Source organism: Pantherophis guttatus, chromosome 1 (genome assembly GCF_059756535.1).
Source record: "Pantherophis guttatus breed Tessera chromosome 1, ASM5975653v1, whole genome shotgun sequence".
Taxonomy (NCBI): Eukaryota; Metazoa; Chordata; class Lepidosauria; order Squamata; family Colubridae; genus Pantherophis; species Pantherophis guttatus.
Genome location: NC_142063.1, coordinates 143,110,260 through 143,128,220, shown reverse-complemented (window position 1 = coordinate 143,128,220; position 17,961 = coordinate 143,110,260). Strand labels below are relative to the sequence as shown.

At 37.3% G+C, this 17,961-nt stretch overlaps 1 protein-coding gene across 8 annotated transcripts in view; it reads right to left on the bottom strand.

Annotated features, from left to right (window-relative positions):
* Nucleotides 1–17,961, bottom strand: part of FMNL2 (formin like 2) — a 193,284-nt gene that overhangs the window by 35,492 nt on the left and 139,831 nt on the right. For all 8 annotated transcript variants that reach the window (XM_034425116.3, XM_034425131.3, XM_034425103.2 and 5 more), the window contains exons 7-11: nucleotides 16,010–16,118; nucleotides 14,581–14,657; nucleotides 14,082–14,175; nucleotides 7,233–7,307; nucleotides 4,452–4,562 (exon numbers count right to left, since the gene is read on the bottom strand). In XM_034425116.3, coding sequence (XP_034281007.1) covers nucleotides 4,452–4,562; nucleotides 7,233–7,307; nucleotides 14,082–14,175; nucleotides 14,581–14,657; nucleotides 16,010–16,118 — 466 coding nt within the window. The remainder of the gene's footprint in view (nucleotides 1–4,451; nucleotides 4,563–7,232; nucleotides 7,308–14,081; nucleotides 14,176–14,580; nucleotides 14,658–16,009; nucleotides 16,119–17,961) is intronic.

The window sequence follows — 17,961 nt, the reverse complement described above, 5'->3', positions numbered from 1 at the left end:
TTCTTTCTTCAGTGGGCATGCTCCAAAGCACTCCCATTACTACAACAGAATTAATGATGTTATCTAGTTTGAGTAACAAAACATCTGCAAGAAAACAACCAAGCTCAGAGAGCACCAAGGACCCCTCATTTCAACCCTGAGCTACAAATAGCCTTTTTTATTGGATCTCAGATATGCATAACAATGGACATAATCATCTAGGATTTTGTATATATTCAGAGAAAGAAACTATGTTATAGTTGATGACTGCCTGAATATTTGCATCAGAAGAAAGTATACTGATGCCCCCAGATATATCTGACTGTGACCATGTTCTTAGGAGAGTTAAAATCAGCTCCCCACCCTGGACAGATGTATTCATAGAGAGTAATTGGGGGAAAGAAAAACATTAGCTTAGATTGTAGATTGACCCCATCATCTTAGACTGTATTTGGGATGGCAATTTGCATTCCTCCTGTTAGGTCTGGTTGTCATGGCTAATAGGTACCCTAGGAGCTACTGAGTGGTGTTTTCTGCTAGACATGGACATCTAGAGATGTGCCCAAATTACTTGACATAATGCCATGACCTCAATAGTCTTGTCCTAAAGAAGGAATGCTGGAGCCTGTACTGAATCTAAGAGAACGCCTCCATATTGAAATGATCTGGGAAGGCAAGATTGTCCCAAGATTGTCCCAAGTTCACAGACAGAGAAGGTAATTAGGGCCTGGTGGCTCAGCAGACTGATAGATTGTGATTAACACCAGCTGTCTGCAATTACTTTAAGTTCGAATCTCACCAGGCTCAAGGTTGACTCAGCCTTCCATCCTTTCTAAGGTAGGTAAATTGAGGACCCAGTTTGTGGTGGCAATAAGCTGACTTTGTATAAATATACAAAAGTATGAAGGCTATTGCTTAACGCATTGTAAGCCGCCCTGAGTCTCCGGAGAAGGGCGGCATATAAATCAAATTAAATATATATATATATCTCCTTGATTTCACATGGTATCAATGAACCAATTGACAGAAGGCAAGAAAAAAAATGCAGATATCTAAAGCATAAATATTAAGCTAGAACCACAGAGGCTAGATTTGAAAAAGACTCAAAGAAACACCAACAAAATAAAAGAAAGGATTCCTCTAGCAAGAAAAAGTTCTGATAATCAGAAATTTCTGATGATTTGGCAGATGGTTTATAGAACTGCAGGCAACCCAAAGCTCCTACCAACAGAACTGGTCCCCATAGGCGAGCAGGGCATAAATAAGACTGTACTATCACTCTATGGAACTACTGCAGCCAAATAAAATCCTTGAAATTCCAAAAATGCACATAGTTGCAGCTCATTTTAATGAAAGGCGTAACAAAAAGAAGAACAGCAAACAATACTACCTTCATGAGAAACAGGTTGACTGAAGCAAATATCCAGGAGGGAAAAAAAGAAGTAGGAACATTCTTTCAGCCACACATTTAGGGGAGAAGTTTGTCTGAGTTCACAATGTGTAATTCAGCTACAGATTGTCTCAAAAAGAAGTACAAAAATGTGGAGAAACATCTAATGTATGGGGCATGGAGTCCATCATGAAAACAAATTATCATGGAGTCTTTTAAATAGGCCTCTATTCTGCCAAAGTCTTACACCAGCTTAAATTTCTTGCACAATTTTATTTATTTGTTGGATATGTTTCCTGCTGTTTTTCCAAAAACTGAAGGCAGCTTACATGGTTATGCCTCTATAATACTGTTCTTCTGAACCCAATTTCTCAAATCCTGTTTCTGGCAAGATGAAAAAGGAAATAACTAATAGTATGAATCATATAAAATTACACAATGGAATCTTTTTCTCTTTGGACTGTAGCCTTTACATTGTGAATGGTCTATCTTAATCATTCATAAGCCATGTCTGAGAATCAAAGGTCAAGCTGTCTTAAAGTAGTTTTCTGTGACAAAATAATTCACCAAATGAACTGTTTAGATAAACTATGCAAACTTTCTATTATGAATCATTCACTTAAAACCATGTAGGTGTAAAATGGAGATCCAGATGAAAATCCACATTCTTTAAAGAAACAAAAAAAGGATTTGCCAATCCCTCTTTAGGCTGCAGTTCAGAAGTACAATACATACTTTTTCTAGAGAGGATCCCATTCCCAGATACAAATTACCAGCATGTACTAGGATGGCAGAATAACCTCATTTGAAATCCTGGTTAAGCCATTGTCATTTGATGCTCCCTATATGTGCTCCCTATATATTCCAACTCTGAAATTCCCAACCAGTATGCCAAAGTATATGCTGTCAGAACATTTCACTTCAGAAGTTGGGTCCCTGCAAATCTGGAGAGCAAAAGACTATAATAAAAAAATATAGAATTATATGAGGGAAGTGATGTGGAGAGAGGAATGATGAAGGACATAATGAGAAAGATCAATATATTCTACTTATGTTGTATTAGGTGGTTTTCCAATAAATGAATAAACTTCTTAAGTTATGTGTACCTCTTTTTTTCTCATCACAAGACAAAATCCAGAAATGATATCCAAATAAAAAAACATAATTAAATTAAATATTCTCCTCTTTGAATAAAACAATCAATTTAACCATTTCTGCTTTATCTTCCTTGCTGTGGAAATAATATGTATTTCTATCTGCACTTACAAATCTTTATAAACTATCACCATTTACATTAACAAAATTCATTGTACTCTTTCAGAGTCTTTCACCTTAAAGGTAAAAAAGGTGTTTTAGTTATAAAACACTAAACTTTTCTTTAAAAACATTTCTGAAATCAGAACTTTCTAATACATCTTTTTTTTAATCTTCCTCTTAACATGCATACTTCAAAGTTCACTGTTAAATTTAGATCACTCCCTCCAAGCTACCTTCGTAGAATATTTTTCTTCTTCTTGTATACATCCTTTTAAAAACTCTAAACTTTTTAAAAACTTTTCATCGGTTTGACATTTGTAATTGAAAGAAAAACTTAAAGTCTGAAAATGTATTTTTCCTTTTTATATAATGCTTAAGTAATTCCTAAAGTTTGTAAAATATTATTGGAAGTATATTTGAGAGTTTCTGTGTTAAGAGAAAGTTATGAGTACCTCTTGACTGTAGTTTTTCAGTCACATCCATATCATATTTGCCTATACTACCGCTATTATGATTGCCTCTAAATCACTGCTGCCAAGAAGGCAGTTATCAACTGAGTTTTGTAGCTCAACAACAGGGACAACAATGAGTGAAATGCTCAGAGAACAATGACTGAGCATGTTCTAATACTTCTTTCTGAAAAAAAAGGACCAGCAGAAGGAAGCATGGGGAACTTCTAGTACTCTTGAAATGTAGCCAACTGTATCAGCAGCAATCAGCGAAGAGGAGATACATGTAATACAAAGTTCCCTACAGTGTGTGCACACCATATGGTTTCATTCACTTCTCTTGGCACTATAAATGAGTGGCGAGTCACGTCCTTATAAAATGCACAGACGCACTTTGCAAGTTCATAGATAGAGTAAAATCACTGGACACTGAACACATGAAAAAGAGCACCAGTTACCCAGATCCATAGGACATGAAGAGGTATCACAGCACCAATGAGAAAGGAACAGCAGAAAATAAGGAGTCCATGATGATGATTTTTGCAGAAGGAGAAATCAGGTAGCTTGTCCACTATTGTAACTGCTTTTTAACAGCAATATTTTTAAAAAGGCTGCTTAAACAAGCATCTGATAAAATATAATTTTGCACAAAGGTGCATCCTAGAGGAAAGCTAATGCAAAAACTTAAAACAGCCATTTAAAACCCCATCCTCCACCCTTTTTAAGAACAGGAAACTGTAGTATGTGATTTTAGATCTGTCTGTTTATTGGATTATTTTTGTAACATGACTGTGTTTAAGAATGGTCAATACTTAGCAATTGCTGAAAATAATTCAGGTAGTCCTCGACTTACAATAGTTCCTTTAGTGACTGTTCAAAGTTACAATGGCACTGAAAAAAGTGACTTACGACCATTTTTCGCAATTATGACATTTGTAGCATCCTGATCAAAATTCAAAAGCTTGGCAACTGATTCATATTTATGGCCATTGCTGTGTCTCGGGGTCATGTGATCACCCTTTGTGACCTTCTGACAAGCGAAGTCAATAGAGAAGCCAGATTCACTTTAAAACCAGGTTACTAACTTATCAACTGCAGTGATTCACTTAACAACTGTGGCAAGAAAGGTCGTAAAATAGGGAAAACTCGCTTAAGAAATATCTTACTTAACAATAGAAATTTTGGGCTCAGTTGTGGTTGTAAGTCGGGGATTACCTGTAATAATGTAAAAACAAAGGACCTCCTTGTGGTTCTTTTTAATATGGGAAGTGCCAATTCTTTCTCTGTATGATCAGATCCAAGTGCAACACGTGTCAAATATTATAACAGACCCCATCTCTAGAAGACACTGATCATCTAAAGCAGGGTGTACTTACATCCAGATATTCATCAAGGCCTAGCTTTGTAAATTCATACTGGAGATGAACTCTGAAATTCATATCTTCTACTGAGTGTACTACTATGTTGACGAACTGCATGCACGCCACCTGCCAAAGGGGAAAAAAATGGTCAGAATAAGCTGTCCTATATATTACATCTAACAAGTTAGGCAACGATAGAGAAAAGCAAAATTATACAAATGCAGTTAAAGAATCTTTGCAGAAATTATATTTATCTAGGCTAGGGGCCCGCCCTGGAAACAGTAAAGGACCAGCCCGTGGTGCCTCTGACAGCAAAAATGGAGCTCGGGAAGGCTCTGTTTTCGGTGGCAGAGGGCTGCAGGAGGCCGTTGTGACCAAAAACGGGGTCCTCCCGAGCTCCATTTTCACTGGCAGAGGACTGCAGGAGGCCGTTGCAGCTGAAAACAGAGCCTAAGAGATGCATGTTTTCGCTGGCAGAGGGCTGCAGGAGACCGTCCAGCCCTTCACTGCCTAGGGCTCTGGATAGCCTGCACCATCATCCAGGGGTCCTCTGCATAGCCTGAGAGGAACAAAGAGGTTCCTCTGGAGGTCAAGGGTTTGGCGCTTCCCTGGTCTCGTCTTCCTCTGCTAGAGACAATGGAGCCCTGCCTGAGCCATCACAGGTACCCCCAACATGAATGACACCGAGCTGGCCATGCCTACCCCGGCCAGGCCCGCCCACCCCCGGCCTCTCCGAAGTCAAACACAACCCTGATACAGCCCTCAATGAAATCGAGTTTGACATCCCTAATCTAGGCTGTGCCAGGATCCAGAGTTCAAGCTACCCTATTCCATAAAAAGACTTGGTTTAAGGGCTTCCTGAAGAGTGCTATGCATAATCCATTTGCTTTCCAAATGATATTTTGCTTTTCCAGTTGGAATTACCCTATGGCTCTAATTCCAAGTGGGAAAGTGGATTCCTGAGCAAAGGCAAATTCAATATATTCAAACCAATTCAATATGTCCCGAGGAGATGTATTCAACAGGTCCTTCTCCTAGGAAGTGAGTACAGAATTGCAACAACCTTCTTGATGTCCATTAATCGTTACCTTTTACCAAATACAAGTGAAACACTGTGTGTGTTTTATAATTCTGCAGTAACACTGAACAAATGATAACTATAATAGTCATAGGAATAATTCAAAGTTCTAAACCTCAGGAGCTTCCACCTAAATATATTCAGTTAAACAAGGCAGCAGTGTCCAAAACAAAATCAAGAAGCATAGCCCTGAGATAAAAATCACTGAAGAAAGTTTTTCTACTTCTCTAACTATAGGATAGCCGTAGAAAAGAATGGAAATGAGATATGACAGAATAATTCAGAAGTTTCTGTAAATCAGGATGTTACTTTTCCTGATGCAGTAGGCAATGACAGATCTTTAAACTTCCTATCATCAAAGCTCACATTTCACTTTGTAAGCTCTGTCTGCAAATCTGAAACCTGACTTGATACAAACCACTACAGCAAAAAATAATGATCTTGATCAAGTAAGTAGCTACTCTGGGGTGGGTGGACAAATCCAGATTTCCACACTAATCATACATCTCAGTAAGGAATAGGGGCTGTTGCCTACTGAAGCAAGGTATCTGGAGTGTTTTAAAAGCACTCCTAGCTCACTGGCTTGACAACAACAGCTGGGACTCTTCAAAACCTCCTTCTGTTCTTTGTATCAGGAAAGGAGCTGCCCAGGATTCATGTCTGCTAAAAACAGTTTAAAGAGATAATTTCACTGACATATCGCCCTAATTGGTCAAGTTTCTGCAATATGAAAGAACCCCCAGCAAAAATTAGAAACCAAAATGGTTACATAATGAAAGTGGACTCAGGAGATCATCATACAAAGTTCCCGATTCTTCTAACATACAGCATGTTTGCTTCATGCCTACACATGAATTTAGTATCCAGGCAGGTTCCATTAATTCTCAACTACACCTTCCACAAAATTATTGCATTTAATCATAGCAAGGAAGGGAAATGAATTGATAAATCAATCAAAAGATGCAAATGCTAACTTAAAGATACCATTTTCCTTATTCTTCTATATGTTGTGTGTGTGTATATATATATATATATATAAATGGTAGTTTAAAGCATGTCTCTTTATTTTGCAAATAACAGCATAATGTGCTGCTCTAAAGAATGCCAGGATTTTTCTCCTTGTCCTGTTTTAGCACAAAGGAAGGCAAGGGAACATCACAGGCAGACTACTGAATAAGTTCTGAAGTTTTATCCAATACTAAGATAATGTCAAGTCTCCTTCAAGTTGATTTTTACTCCTGGTGACTTCATGGACTATGTAATTTTTTTAGCAGCAATATTCTTCTAGGATGTTTTTTGTCTTTCCAATCTATTTTACAATCTATCTTGCTATTCCCTTGAGGTCTCCCCTCCAAGTGTTAACACCATGGTAGTGCTTAGCTTCTTTGTTCAGAAAAGGTTGGCTGGATGCTTGGCTGAAGAAAGACAAATATTCACATGCTTATTACTTCTTCAAGTGTAACAGAAGAACATTCATTTTCATTCTTCTACTCCAAATGCTCTTTCTTCCCTTTCTCCTGTTTTTAGGCCTATTTAGTCACCGCTCCATTGATAGCAGAGTTCATAAATTCTATTAAAATCCAATTGTGCATTAGAATTGTGTTCTTCTCGCTCCAAGAGAACCTGATAAGCCGGGGATGGGATGGGAATATGTCCCAGAATATGAAAGCTGAGGGAGAAGTCACACATTTGTAAGTGAAATATATGCACACACCTACCATGAAATCTATATTATTATCTTCATTTCGAAAATGTTCCATCAACTTCTCAAACCGCTGTTTTTCCCCACAAACCTGGAAAGAAATTGCAGAGTGGCTCTGTTATGTATCAGTTTATTAGGAAACATACTATGACATCATCAAACCATTTTAACATAGAAAATATACAGAATTAGAGGGAATGTTGCCCATGACAAATAGATATTGACAACTGGTTCATCCATTAAGGCTAGGAAGAGTTAGCGATAAAAGGAAACCAGGCCGCCAAAGAACACGGTTGCTGGACACCATAAAAGCTGACACCAGCCAAAGCAGAAAAACTCAGAGAAGTAGTGCAAGATCAGAAAATGTGGAGAGACCTGGTCCACAGAATCGCCATGAGCCAGACATGACTGAATGGATAATATCATCATCATCAAACTACAGTCCAGTACCAAAAGAAAAAGCCTTCAATTCACATACTCCTCCTTCAAAATTAGTAATATTTTTTACTTACATCCACACTTATTTGGATTAACTTTAAGTCAAAGGGAGAAACAAAATATCATTTGCAACTGTTGACCATATTACAAGAGAACATAAGGAGTTAACATCTAAAAATGCTATTTCAGACCAATGGCTTTAAACATCCCAAATGGGAAATTTTGTCAAAACATTCCCAAGTATATAGTCTGTAACCCTTTCAGAAACCAGTATTTATTTATTTACTTACTTACTCCAATTTAGATGCTGCTCCAATCATATTGATTCTGACAAGCCCATACAAAAGACAAAAAACAAAAAAGGAAAATAATCCAATAACAATGGTGGCTCTCAATCTAATGGGCCACTTTTGTGCACCTCTGTATGTTTTTAAGAAACAAAAAGCAGGCAAGCAAACATCTCTTTACATGGTACATTCACATGCGTAGACAGAAAACAGCTGTGCACATATACAGTAGGTTTTGCATCCCAAAATAAGTTTCCAGGATGATATACTGTATCCACTCATACTCCCTTGTCATATGGAAGAGATGAGAAATTTTGGCGTCCATCTTCAACTACTTATAATAAAGAGCATGGGGAGTGGGGGGGGGGACAGTGGCAGCGAAATGGTGAGTGTGACCAGATAACTGAACCCCACCCCATTTTATGTCTCTTGTAAGTCTTATCCAATGCCCCTGTGGTGTTTTTTTATTGCCTAGTTGTGCCTTCTGTTCGGATGTTGTTGACTTCCCCTGATTAATTTTTTAGTGGTTTTTTTAGAGATTTAGAAATTATAGATGTTTATTTTAGAGTTCATTTTAACTGTAGGTACTTAGGAAACCATTCTTAACCCTGGCTTTAACAAATGTATTATTTCATCAATTGCTGAATGAAATAGGAGAAAGAAGAAAATTGACATTTTTTTCCAATAAAATCAAGTTTCCAGGGATAAGTTACCTGCTGTTCTTATTGGACTCCAGAATTAAGCATGAAATAATTTGTTTGTCCCAAAATAATTGGATTATCATATGTATTACAGCTTCTAGAAATTATATGCATAATTAATGATCAGACTGACCTGTAACCTAAAACACATCATTTTCCTTCCTTCGGTTTGTTTGTTTACTTATTAATTCAGTTGTATATATTTTGACATGAATTTAAGCACACTAAATTGAGAGCAAAATTTCAAGTTCCTTTTTAATAAATGTGTTTGGAATAGGAATGTTAATGAAAACAGAATTATAATTGCCTATTTAAATATGGCACATAATATTTTAAATAAGTTCTTTTTCACAAGAGATATAGATAGGCCAACATGCAGCTGCCAAAAATAACAAAAGGAGTAATAATACCTGGTATAAATTGCTTTTATACTTGAGAAAAACAACTGTTGTGATTGTTAAGTGTGCTGAATGATATGGAATGAGATTTTGTGAGAACGTGGCAATCTGATCCTGCAATTTGAAATACTTGGAACATGTGTGTGTCATAAAGAAATAGGAGACTAAATGGGCAGCCATACTCCAATCCTTTTCCCTAGCTATTACTAATAATACCTGAAGATGGGGAAGAAACCCTGAGAAAAATCAACATATGAAAGTGTGAAAATAATCCATTGTTAAATTGCTTACTTAAACATTAATTTAGCACTTTCCTAAATATTTTCTTTCTTTCTTTCTCTTTCTCTCCCTCCCCACCCCCTCCTCTCCTTATTTCTTTGCTCTTCTGTATGGTGATGTCACAATGATCTCTTTTTATTCTTAACATAATGGTCTGGTGTAATCTGCCAATTTCACTCCAGGGCTGGGCTGTTTTGAGAGAATGTTTCTTACAGATTGCCATGAAGTCCTCACAGTTTGTTGAGGCAACAAAAGTCCAATTTTCTTGACATTTCTGCTTAAGCAAAGAGTAATTTACTAGGCTGAAAACATTTTCTGTTTTAATTGATTTTTAAAAAAATAAATAAATTGGCCATATCATTTACAGATTACAACTTCAGGAATTGGCTCAGGTCTTATGTATTGATTCTAAATCCTAAAATTAAATATCTACACTTAATGATCCACAAAGATAAAGCTCATTGGCAGTAAATTCTTCTCCTGAGTTAAACTTCATAATTTGAACCTCTATTCATCTCTGTATCAATCCTAGATTCAGGAATATCCTCTTATGTTCTTAGAGAGAAGCAAGAAGGAAAAACTAAGAGCTAGAACCCATCTGTCAAGGAGCTGATCTTTGGAAGCTTCCTATCACTGACTCAACATCCTGGTGCTCCACGATGTTAATGATGTTTGGGTCATCTCTGACAATTTCAGTGTAATTTTCTTCCAAGCAGGTATATTGAGAATGGCAACCTCTTATCTCTCTCTTTACCTTATCTGAAGATAAGTAAAATGGGTTGATGGTCACCACAATGCCATGAAAAACAGAAAAAGTTCACTTTGTGTGAAACGTACTCATCTAATTTATATCTTTAAACATTTTTACTTCACGTCAGATGTAATAGCCAGAATTTTCAAAAATCAAAAGTTGATAAAAGAAGCTAAACAGAGCTGTTTATATGAAATAATGTACTATAACGCCCTTAACTGATACCTAATTCAATTACTGTTTTCACACATTATACTTAACCACAGAGGCTGATTAGTTGGCTTATTCTTGACCACAGATTCCTTAATCATGAAGCTAGGAATCATCATTTATTTACAATTATGTTAACCAAATATAGAATGAACAATATTTTGGTCTGGAGTTAATCAAAAGATATAGACCTACCATAGCTTATTTTACATCAACTTTAGTAAATAATCAATCTTTACTCCTTGTGTTCAGGACTGGAAACAGCTCAAGGAACAAAAATCCAAGATTAACAGGATTTATCAGGAAGAAAGTACAAGTTGTAACGCAAAAAATTCCAGGGAATATTTTTATATATAATAATTCCAGTGCAGCAAAACTGTTCTCCATTCTCTACCTTTTCTCTGCTGAGGAATGGAAAAATACTTGCCTGTTCTTTGAAGAACAGGCAGTTTGAATCTGTTGTCAACCTTTTTATAACTCTCAACCTTTCTACCTTTCTGGTTAGCTTAAATATACTTTTGTCTTTTATTTAGATTTTTTTAATTAAAAAAATTAAAATATACTTATTATTTATAAAACTACCCTGGCATGGATTACTGATGCTCCTAATTTGAAAAAAAGGGAAGCATTGGCTACATGCAGGTGTATTTCTGCTAACCAGTGAAGGCAGAATTGTACCCAACATAATATACCACCTTCAAGTAGAAGTCATAGGGGTTTTATTGGGGGGAGGGAGGTTTCCATCAGGGAGAAATTAATTTATTAATGATATTTTATTTACAAATAATCCAAATTTAAATTTCTGAATTAAATAATGTATAATAATATTGTGGTTAGCACTATTTTTTATTTATTTATTTATTCACTAAAGAGTTTTACCACTGGAAGAAGACTATTTTTATAATTAAAAAAAAATCAAAATTGAACTCATATAAGCCTAGACCTTCAGAAAAGAAAAGAAAAAAGAATATAACGTACAGTGAAGTTTCAGCAGGGTTGATTATGATGGTATAAAACAAAAGTGAACTCATGTCACAATATTTAAGATAACTGCAATATTTTTGTAATTTATTTATCCCAGGATGTTTTAAAGGGAGGATTAAATTAGATTAAACTACTGGAACCAGTTCCAAATGTCTGCTTGACTTCCTGCCTATTCAGCTGTTCATAAATAAAAGTTAATAGGTCTTCATTTATCATTCTAATAAACTAAAGACCTTCCCTGTTCTTTTGATGCTCTATGGATAACAATATTGGTGTGTAATAAATGCAATGTATTAAATCTGTGATAAGGGAGAACATATATTAATAGACGCAAAATAGCAAACTGTTTTTCAGTGACAATATATTTAGATGCTTTTCTGGGCCAGCTTTATTCCTGCAATAAATGTAAAGTCCTTCCTAAACATTTGTAGGGCAACCAGATGTCTTCTCTCGAGAAACTCCTTTCTCTTCTGTTTCATCAATCTTATAATTTTCCTCCCCTTAAACTGAAAAGATTGTTACTGGGGAAATGATCCTCCAGCACACTATTCCCACCATGCCATTGGGACAATGTGCTGGCTACAACACCCAATTACTGAATACTGTCCAATACAGTAAGAAAGAAGAAGTAATAGCATCTGCATGAATTTTGTTCACTACTGTTTATAGGCAGTCCTTGACATAGGACCATAACGAAGTCTGCCCATTACAGATGGATGTGGCAGTCATTTTTGGCAAAAATATTGTAGAATGTGGTCACATGAACACAGGATGCTGCAAACGGCTGTAAATGCAGCCCTGTTGTGAAGTGCCCGAAGTTCAGAAATGTGATTGCAGAGGGGGGTCAGACCATCAGAACTTCAGAACCAGGTCCAAATGGTTGGCCACAAGTCCAAATGGTCACTAAATCACCTATCATAAACTCGAGGACTACCTGCATTCTCTCAAGAAACAGAGGGATTCCCCAGTTTAAAGCCTTTCAGAGGTTCAATCACACAGCTGGCTAGGAACTCTGAAAGCTGCAAGTCGAACACATTGAGAAAGGCTGGCCAAAAGAACTTCCTTAGTATTTTATGAATATGGAAACCAACATCTCATTGTTGAACAGCTATCAATGTGCTGTTTAATTTCACTTTTAAAGATCTTTGTGATTTTGTTTTCCTTAGCATCATTTATTAGTTCCCTATAAACTAGGAGTGTCAAACTTGTGTCTTCACAGCATCAACACGTGCCGTATCGTGACTTTTTTCCCCTTTGGTAAACCGGGCATGGTGGGTCCAGCGCATGACGCATCCAGCCTGTGGGCTGCGAGCTTGACAGCCCTGTTATAAACAGTACAGTGAAGTTGCAGAATAATAAATCCTTAATTTAGAACTTTTATATAAGACAATTCCTCAAAAATAAAATCATGATTCGGGTACAGTGCAGTCACCTACATAACTTTTCCCATGGTTTTTGCACCAATCATCTATGCCAGCAGTTACCAACTGATGGTCCGTGGACCACTGGTGGTCCATGAGAAAATTTTGGTGATCCGGAGAAAAATTATTTGCATTTTTTATATTGCACTAAATCAGGGCTCCTCAAACTATGGCCCCTGGGCCGGATACGTGCAATGAATGGTTGTGTTCCCCTTTGGGGTTATTTTGTGTGGGTCAGAGGGGGGAAAGAAATTCCGACCTGGGGTCTGCTTCAGCCTCCTGGTGCGGGGCTTTGGGCGAAGGCTGGAGGGAAGTGCCGCTGGTGGCAAAGAGCCGGAGTGCCTCGTTCCAGTGGGACTGCATCATGGCCTGGAACTGGCTGACCATCTCAGCCCACTGAGCCTCGAGGCGCCGGTACCTGGCCTTGCACTCTTTCCTCTGCTTGGAAAGCCTATGTTCCTATAGTCCTCAGTGAGGTGCTTTTGCTAAGCCTCCTCCTAGGTCAGACCCAATTTGAACTGAACCAGCTGTTTTGCCAACTCTTTCTCATGGTGGCTGCTTAGCTCCAACAACTGCTTCCTGTTGAGGCACTAAGGACCCTGGGCGGGCAGGCGAGGAGGGGCTAGGAGGGGAGGGGCGAAAAGAGGCTGCTGAGGCACCCGTCAACGTGAGTGACATTGAGTTGACCACACCCACCCAGTCACGACCACCTAGCCACACCCACCCAGCCAGTCATTAGGAAGATCATATTAGTGGTCTGCAGGATTTAAAATTATGAATTTAGTGGTCCCTGAGGTCCGAAAGGTTAGTGACCCCTAATCTATACTATCTTAAAAGTAAATAAGTGCAGAAGTGGGAGATTAGGACTCTAGCTCTAAAACAGAAATTAGACAACATTCATAATAATGACATGTTCATCTGTTTCTACTCAGCAGTCCTGAATAATTTAATTTCAGCATTTAAAATGAATGAAAAAACAAAACAAAACCCAAAGCCAAATACTGGAAAAATGTATTTCCTTTCTGAAACAATCTTTTCATTTTGGTTGCTGTAAGCATAGTGGGCCAAAAGAGGGGTGAAAGTCCAAGAGAAGATTGATCAAGAGCTGGCACTTGAAGGAAAGATCAATTGATATGATTTAAGCTTTGATTCATGTGGTGGGATATAAACGTCTCTATAAACAAATATACATTAGTAGCCTCACTTTAATCAGGATGCCTTTGTTTTGGATTGTGTTTAAATTGGGGGTTGCATAGAGGAGAAAGATGTCCATATGTCCACAACATGAACAACCAGTTATTTTGGAGGCAGAGGTCAACCACCAAGCTGCCACAGACCTTATCCAGAGAACTTGTGCTAAGCAGGCAGCTCCCTCTGTCACAACTGAATGATTTACCTCTTTAAAATTGTCAAAGGCAGACAAAATGATTTCGTGCCCTCCTCGTACGAGACAAACAGCTGCCAGCAGTTCTAAGACCAACGCCTTTGTTCTGTGCAGAAAAGGGAGAGAAAACCCATTAGAACAACGTGATGACTCAGCTTTTGAAAGAGAGACGCAGTGACATCTGAAAACAATATTCTGAATGTTGCTCTTTCAAAGGCTGATCCTGCCAATACCTTAAAAAAAAAAAAAGAAGTACAAATTATTCAGTATTTTCTTAAGCCCTGCATTAAAATCTCCTGAAGTTTTTACATGAATGCAAATAGAATTTACAAAACCATTCCTAGGACTATTAATGTCTAGAAAGTACAAAGTTTAGAAAGTACAGCTATCAGAGACAGAACGGCATGTAAATAAAGTTATTGCAGAATGATTTTTTTTAATAAAAAAAGGGAAAAAAACAACAACCACAACAGCCATATCAAAAACATTAAGCACAAAAAGAGGCGTTTACCTGGGATTCTTGTTGTTGAGACTTAGTGCAATTTCATTAACGGCATGGGGGTGCGACATGACCATATTGAAGCCATACTAAAATAAAAAAGAAATTTCAGCTGTTGCAATGGTTTAAAAAAAAAAAAGCAAAAAAGATAAATAGAAAGCAACTCTGAGCAATTTAGCATACGTTTATCGTGGTACCTCTGCATCCAAAAATACTGGAATGTGTGAAAGATATGTACCCAATCTGTTATCATCTTTAGTAACTTTACTTAGCTTTGTTCTCTTTATACAGAATGAGCAAAATCAATTATTGCTATGGCCAATTAGTGTACATTAAATGACTTATTTTTAAAACACTGTAATGCATAGACACAGTAGCCATCACATGCCCCTTTCTTTCCTCAAAAAACAAGCAGCTTTCCCGGCTATTACCCTCATGATTGTGATAGAGATGGACAGTTGCTTCCTTCTTAACACCAAAGATAGCACTCTGATTGAGCACGTCTACTCTGCTTCAACTGCAACAGAAGTGGGGGGTTTTCCACCACCACCCCCCCACGACATTTCTGCTCTGAGGCCTGAAATGATGCATACAGGTGGTCCTTGCTTAACACAGCTTGTCCAGCAACTGTTTGAACTTATGACACTGCCGTGTCCCACAGTCATTTGATCATCATTTGCGGCCATCTTTGCTGGCTTTCCACAAGCAATGTCAAGGGGGAAGCTGGCAGAAGATTGCAAATGGTGACCACGTTAACACCATGTTTACAGCACAGGGTTTACTTAACAAACACAACTAGATGTGCCAGAATTTCCAGCAGTAAGCAAACCAATCATGTAAAATTGCACTTAATGGCCACATTGTGGATGTGGAAATTCCGGTCCCAATTACCATGATTAACGGAGAATTACTTGTATACAGACAGTCCTCGACTTACAACAGTTCATTTAGTGACCGTTCAAACTTACAACGGCACTGAAGAATGACTTATGACCGTTTTTCATACATGGCCATTCAGCCTCCCCGTGGTCATGTGATCAAAATTCAGACGCCTGGCAACTGACTCATATTTATGTCTCAGAGTCACGGGATCCCCTTTTGAGACCTTCTGACAAGCAAAGTCAATGGGGAAGCCAGATTCACTTAACAGCTGGGTTACTAACTTAATTACTGCACTGATTCATTTAACAACTGTGACAAGAAAGGTCGTAAAATGGGGGAAACTCACTTCCAAAATGTTTCACTTAGCAACAGAAATTTTGGCCTCAACTGTGATTGTTAGTCAAGGACTACCTGTATATATTTTTTCATGTGTCATAGGAGTTCCTATTTTTAATTTTAAAAAAACTTAAAGAGAGAGGTTTTTTTCCTTGACTAAGAAACCTCATTATGGCCATGTTTCAGAATCTTCACCACCAAAGAATTTCTAAAATTCAGCTACCTGATAATTCATGATGGCACGCAAACACATGATGCAGACATGAACATCATCCTTTTTACTCACTAATCTTGAATTTTTAAGAGTTCTTCTGCTGGGTAAGGTGTTATACCTATCAACAAAAAATAATTAGGTCAGCTACTGGCTTTTAATCATTTAAAAAAAAAAAACACCAGATTTTTAAAAACTCTATAATCATCCTGGAACTTTTGCAAATAACCTCCTAATTAAAGACAATGCTGATAATCAATCTTCATAATAACCAATAGTGTTAATTACGTCGTTCTTCCATCGACTTTCAATTGCTGAAAAAATGCATTCCTCAGCAAAGTAAATTTTCTATGAGACGACACTGCAGTGAAAGATCTTTTGCAATAATCATAACTGTAATATATTATTTTATTATAAACGAAGAATTCTAAGGGCTTTGAGATTAGCACTGAGGTGCTAGAATACAATGATTCCCCGTTTTCCATTTCCGTGGAAGTCTTGCCCTCCACTACCTTTTTGAGATTAAGGACAGAGATTTCTTTGCAAAAGGAAATTGAGTTCAGAAACGCATGAACTTATTTGCCTTTTACTTTACTTTTAACATGGTGTCTGTCAGATCTTGGCATTCTGTCAATGTGCACTATCTACATAATTAATCACTATTGTGCTGCTTAATATCCATCAAAACCACATGTTTGTTTAGAGTACCTTTATCTGTCAGTCTCTAAGAATCACTCATCCTTCAACTATGTACAGCTGAACAAGCCAGAATTGTTTTACTATTACTGGCTGTTTTGAGTTGGTTATTAGCCTTCTTGAGCCACATGGGTGGCCACATAAACCGAAATAAATAAGCAAATAAAGCACTTCCTTATTGAGAATATTTTACCGATCTATTCCATATTACAGTCAACACTATCTGGTCTCAAAAAAGATAAGCAAGGTCAGTATTTGGAAGAGAGAGCACTAGGAAGTAGACAAGGAAATTGAAAAAAACTTTCTGGAAAAAGATAATATCTACGCACATTTGTGCTGTCCACTAAGACGTTAAGAGTTGAAATGACAAAAATAACTTTCTTCATAAAAAATAAATCTGATTCAGAATTGAACTCTAACTGGAAACTACTCTTAGCTCCTAATGTTATAGAGAGAGAGGTATGCCCCAAACCAAACTTTGAGTGTCTTATTTACAGAATTACTGTATCTATAGCTACTTATCTAATTTGCTGCTTACTGTTTATATGTTTGTTAGTAATTTATACTGTGCTAACCAATTTGGTTCAGTTTAAAATTTAATGGGGATAGTTATTGTTATCTTTTGTTTTCTTAATTTCTGTATCTGTTTAGTATCTTTGATGTTTTTTCATTTTATTTATACTCCTGACATATTAAATAAAAGTAATTTTAAAAGGGGGGGTGAGAAATCAGAAATTGAGAGAAATGTTTACTACTGCTGTGGACATGACTCAAAGGGTTGATTTTTTTTTTTTATCTTTTCCACATAATCCATGTTCCCATAATAACAGACATAAGGCCATGTCCCTCATGATATTAGAGCAGATATTTCAGCCTCTTAAAAGTTATATTTTTAAATGCATAATCCTAGGCAAGATTCAGATAATGTTTCAAAGCATTCTTTTTATTCTGTTCTCTTCTAAATGCATTTTCTTGAGGAGGAATTCATTCCCAGAGATTCCAAAGTAGTGCAGGCTAAAGAATTCTGGGAGTTGAAGTCCACACATTCTGAATTGGCCAAATCTGAAAAAACACTGGGTTAGAAGCTCAGCTGTAGGCATGGGCTGCACTGCCCTCTCCTTCAGACAGCCCTTTGGGTCTATGCCTAACTCTCCAATGGGTTCCATCTGCTAATTGATTTCCCATTCATGGAAAACACACTTTGTGTGAGAGAGAGCACTGGCAAGCGCTTTTCCAAAGCAACCTTTGACCTAATTCCCGCACAATGG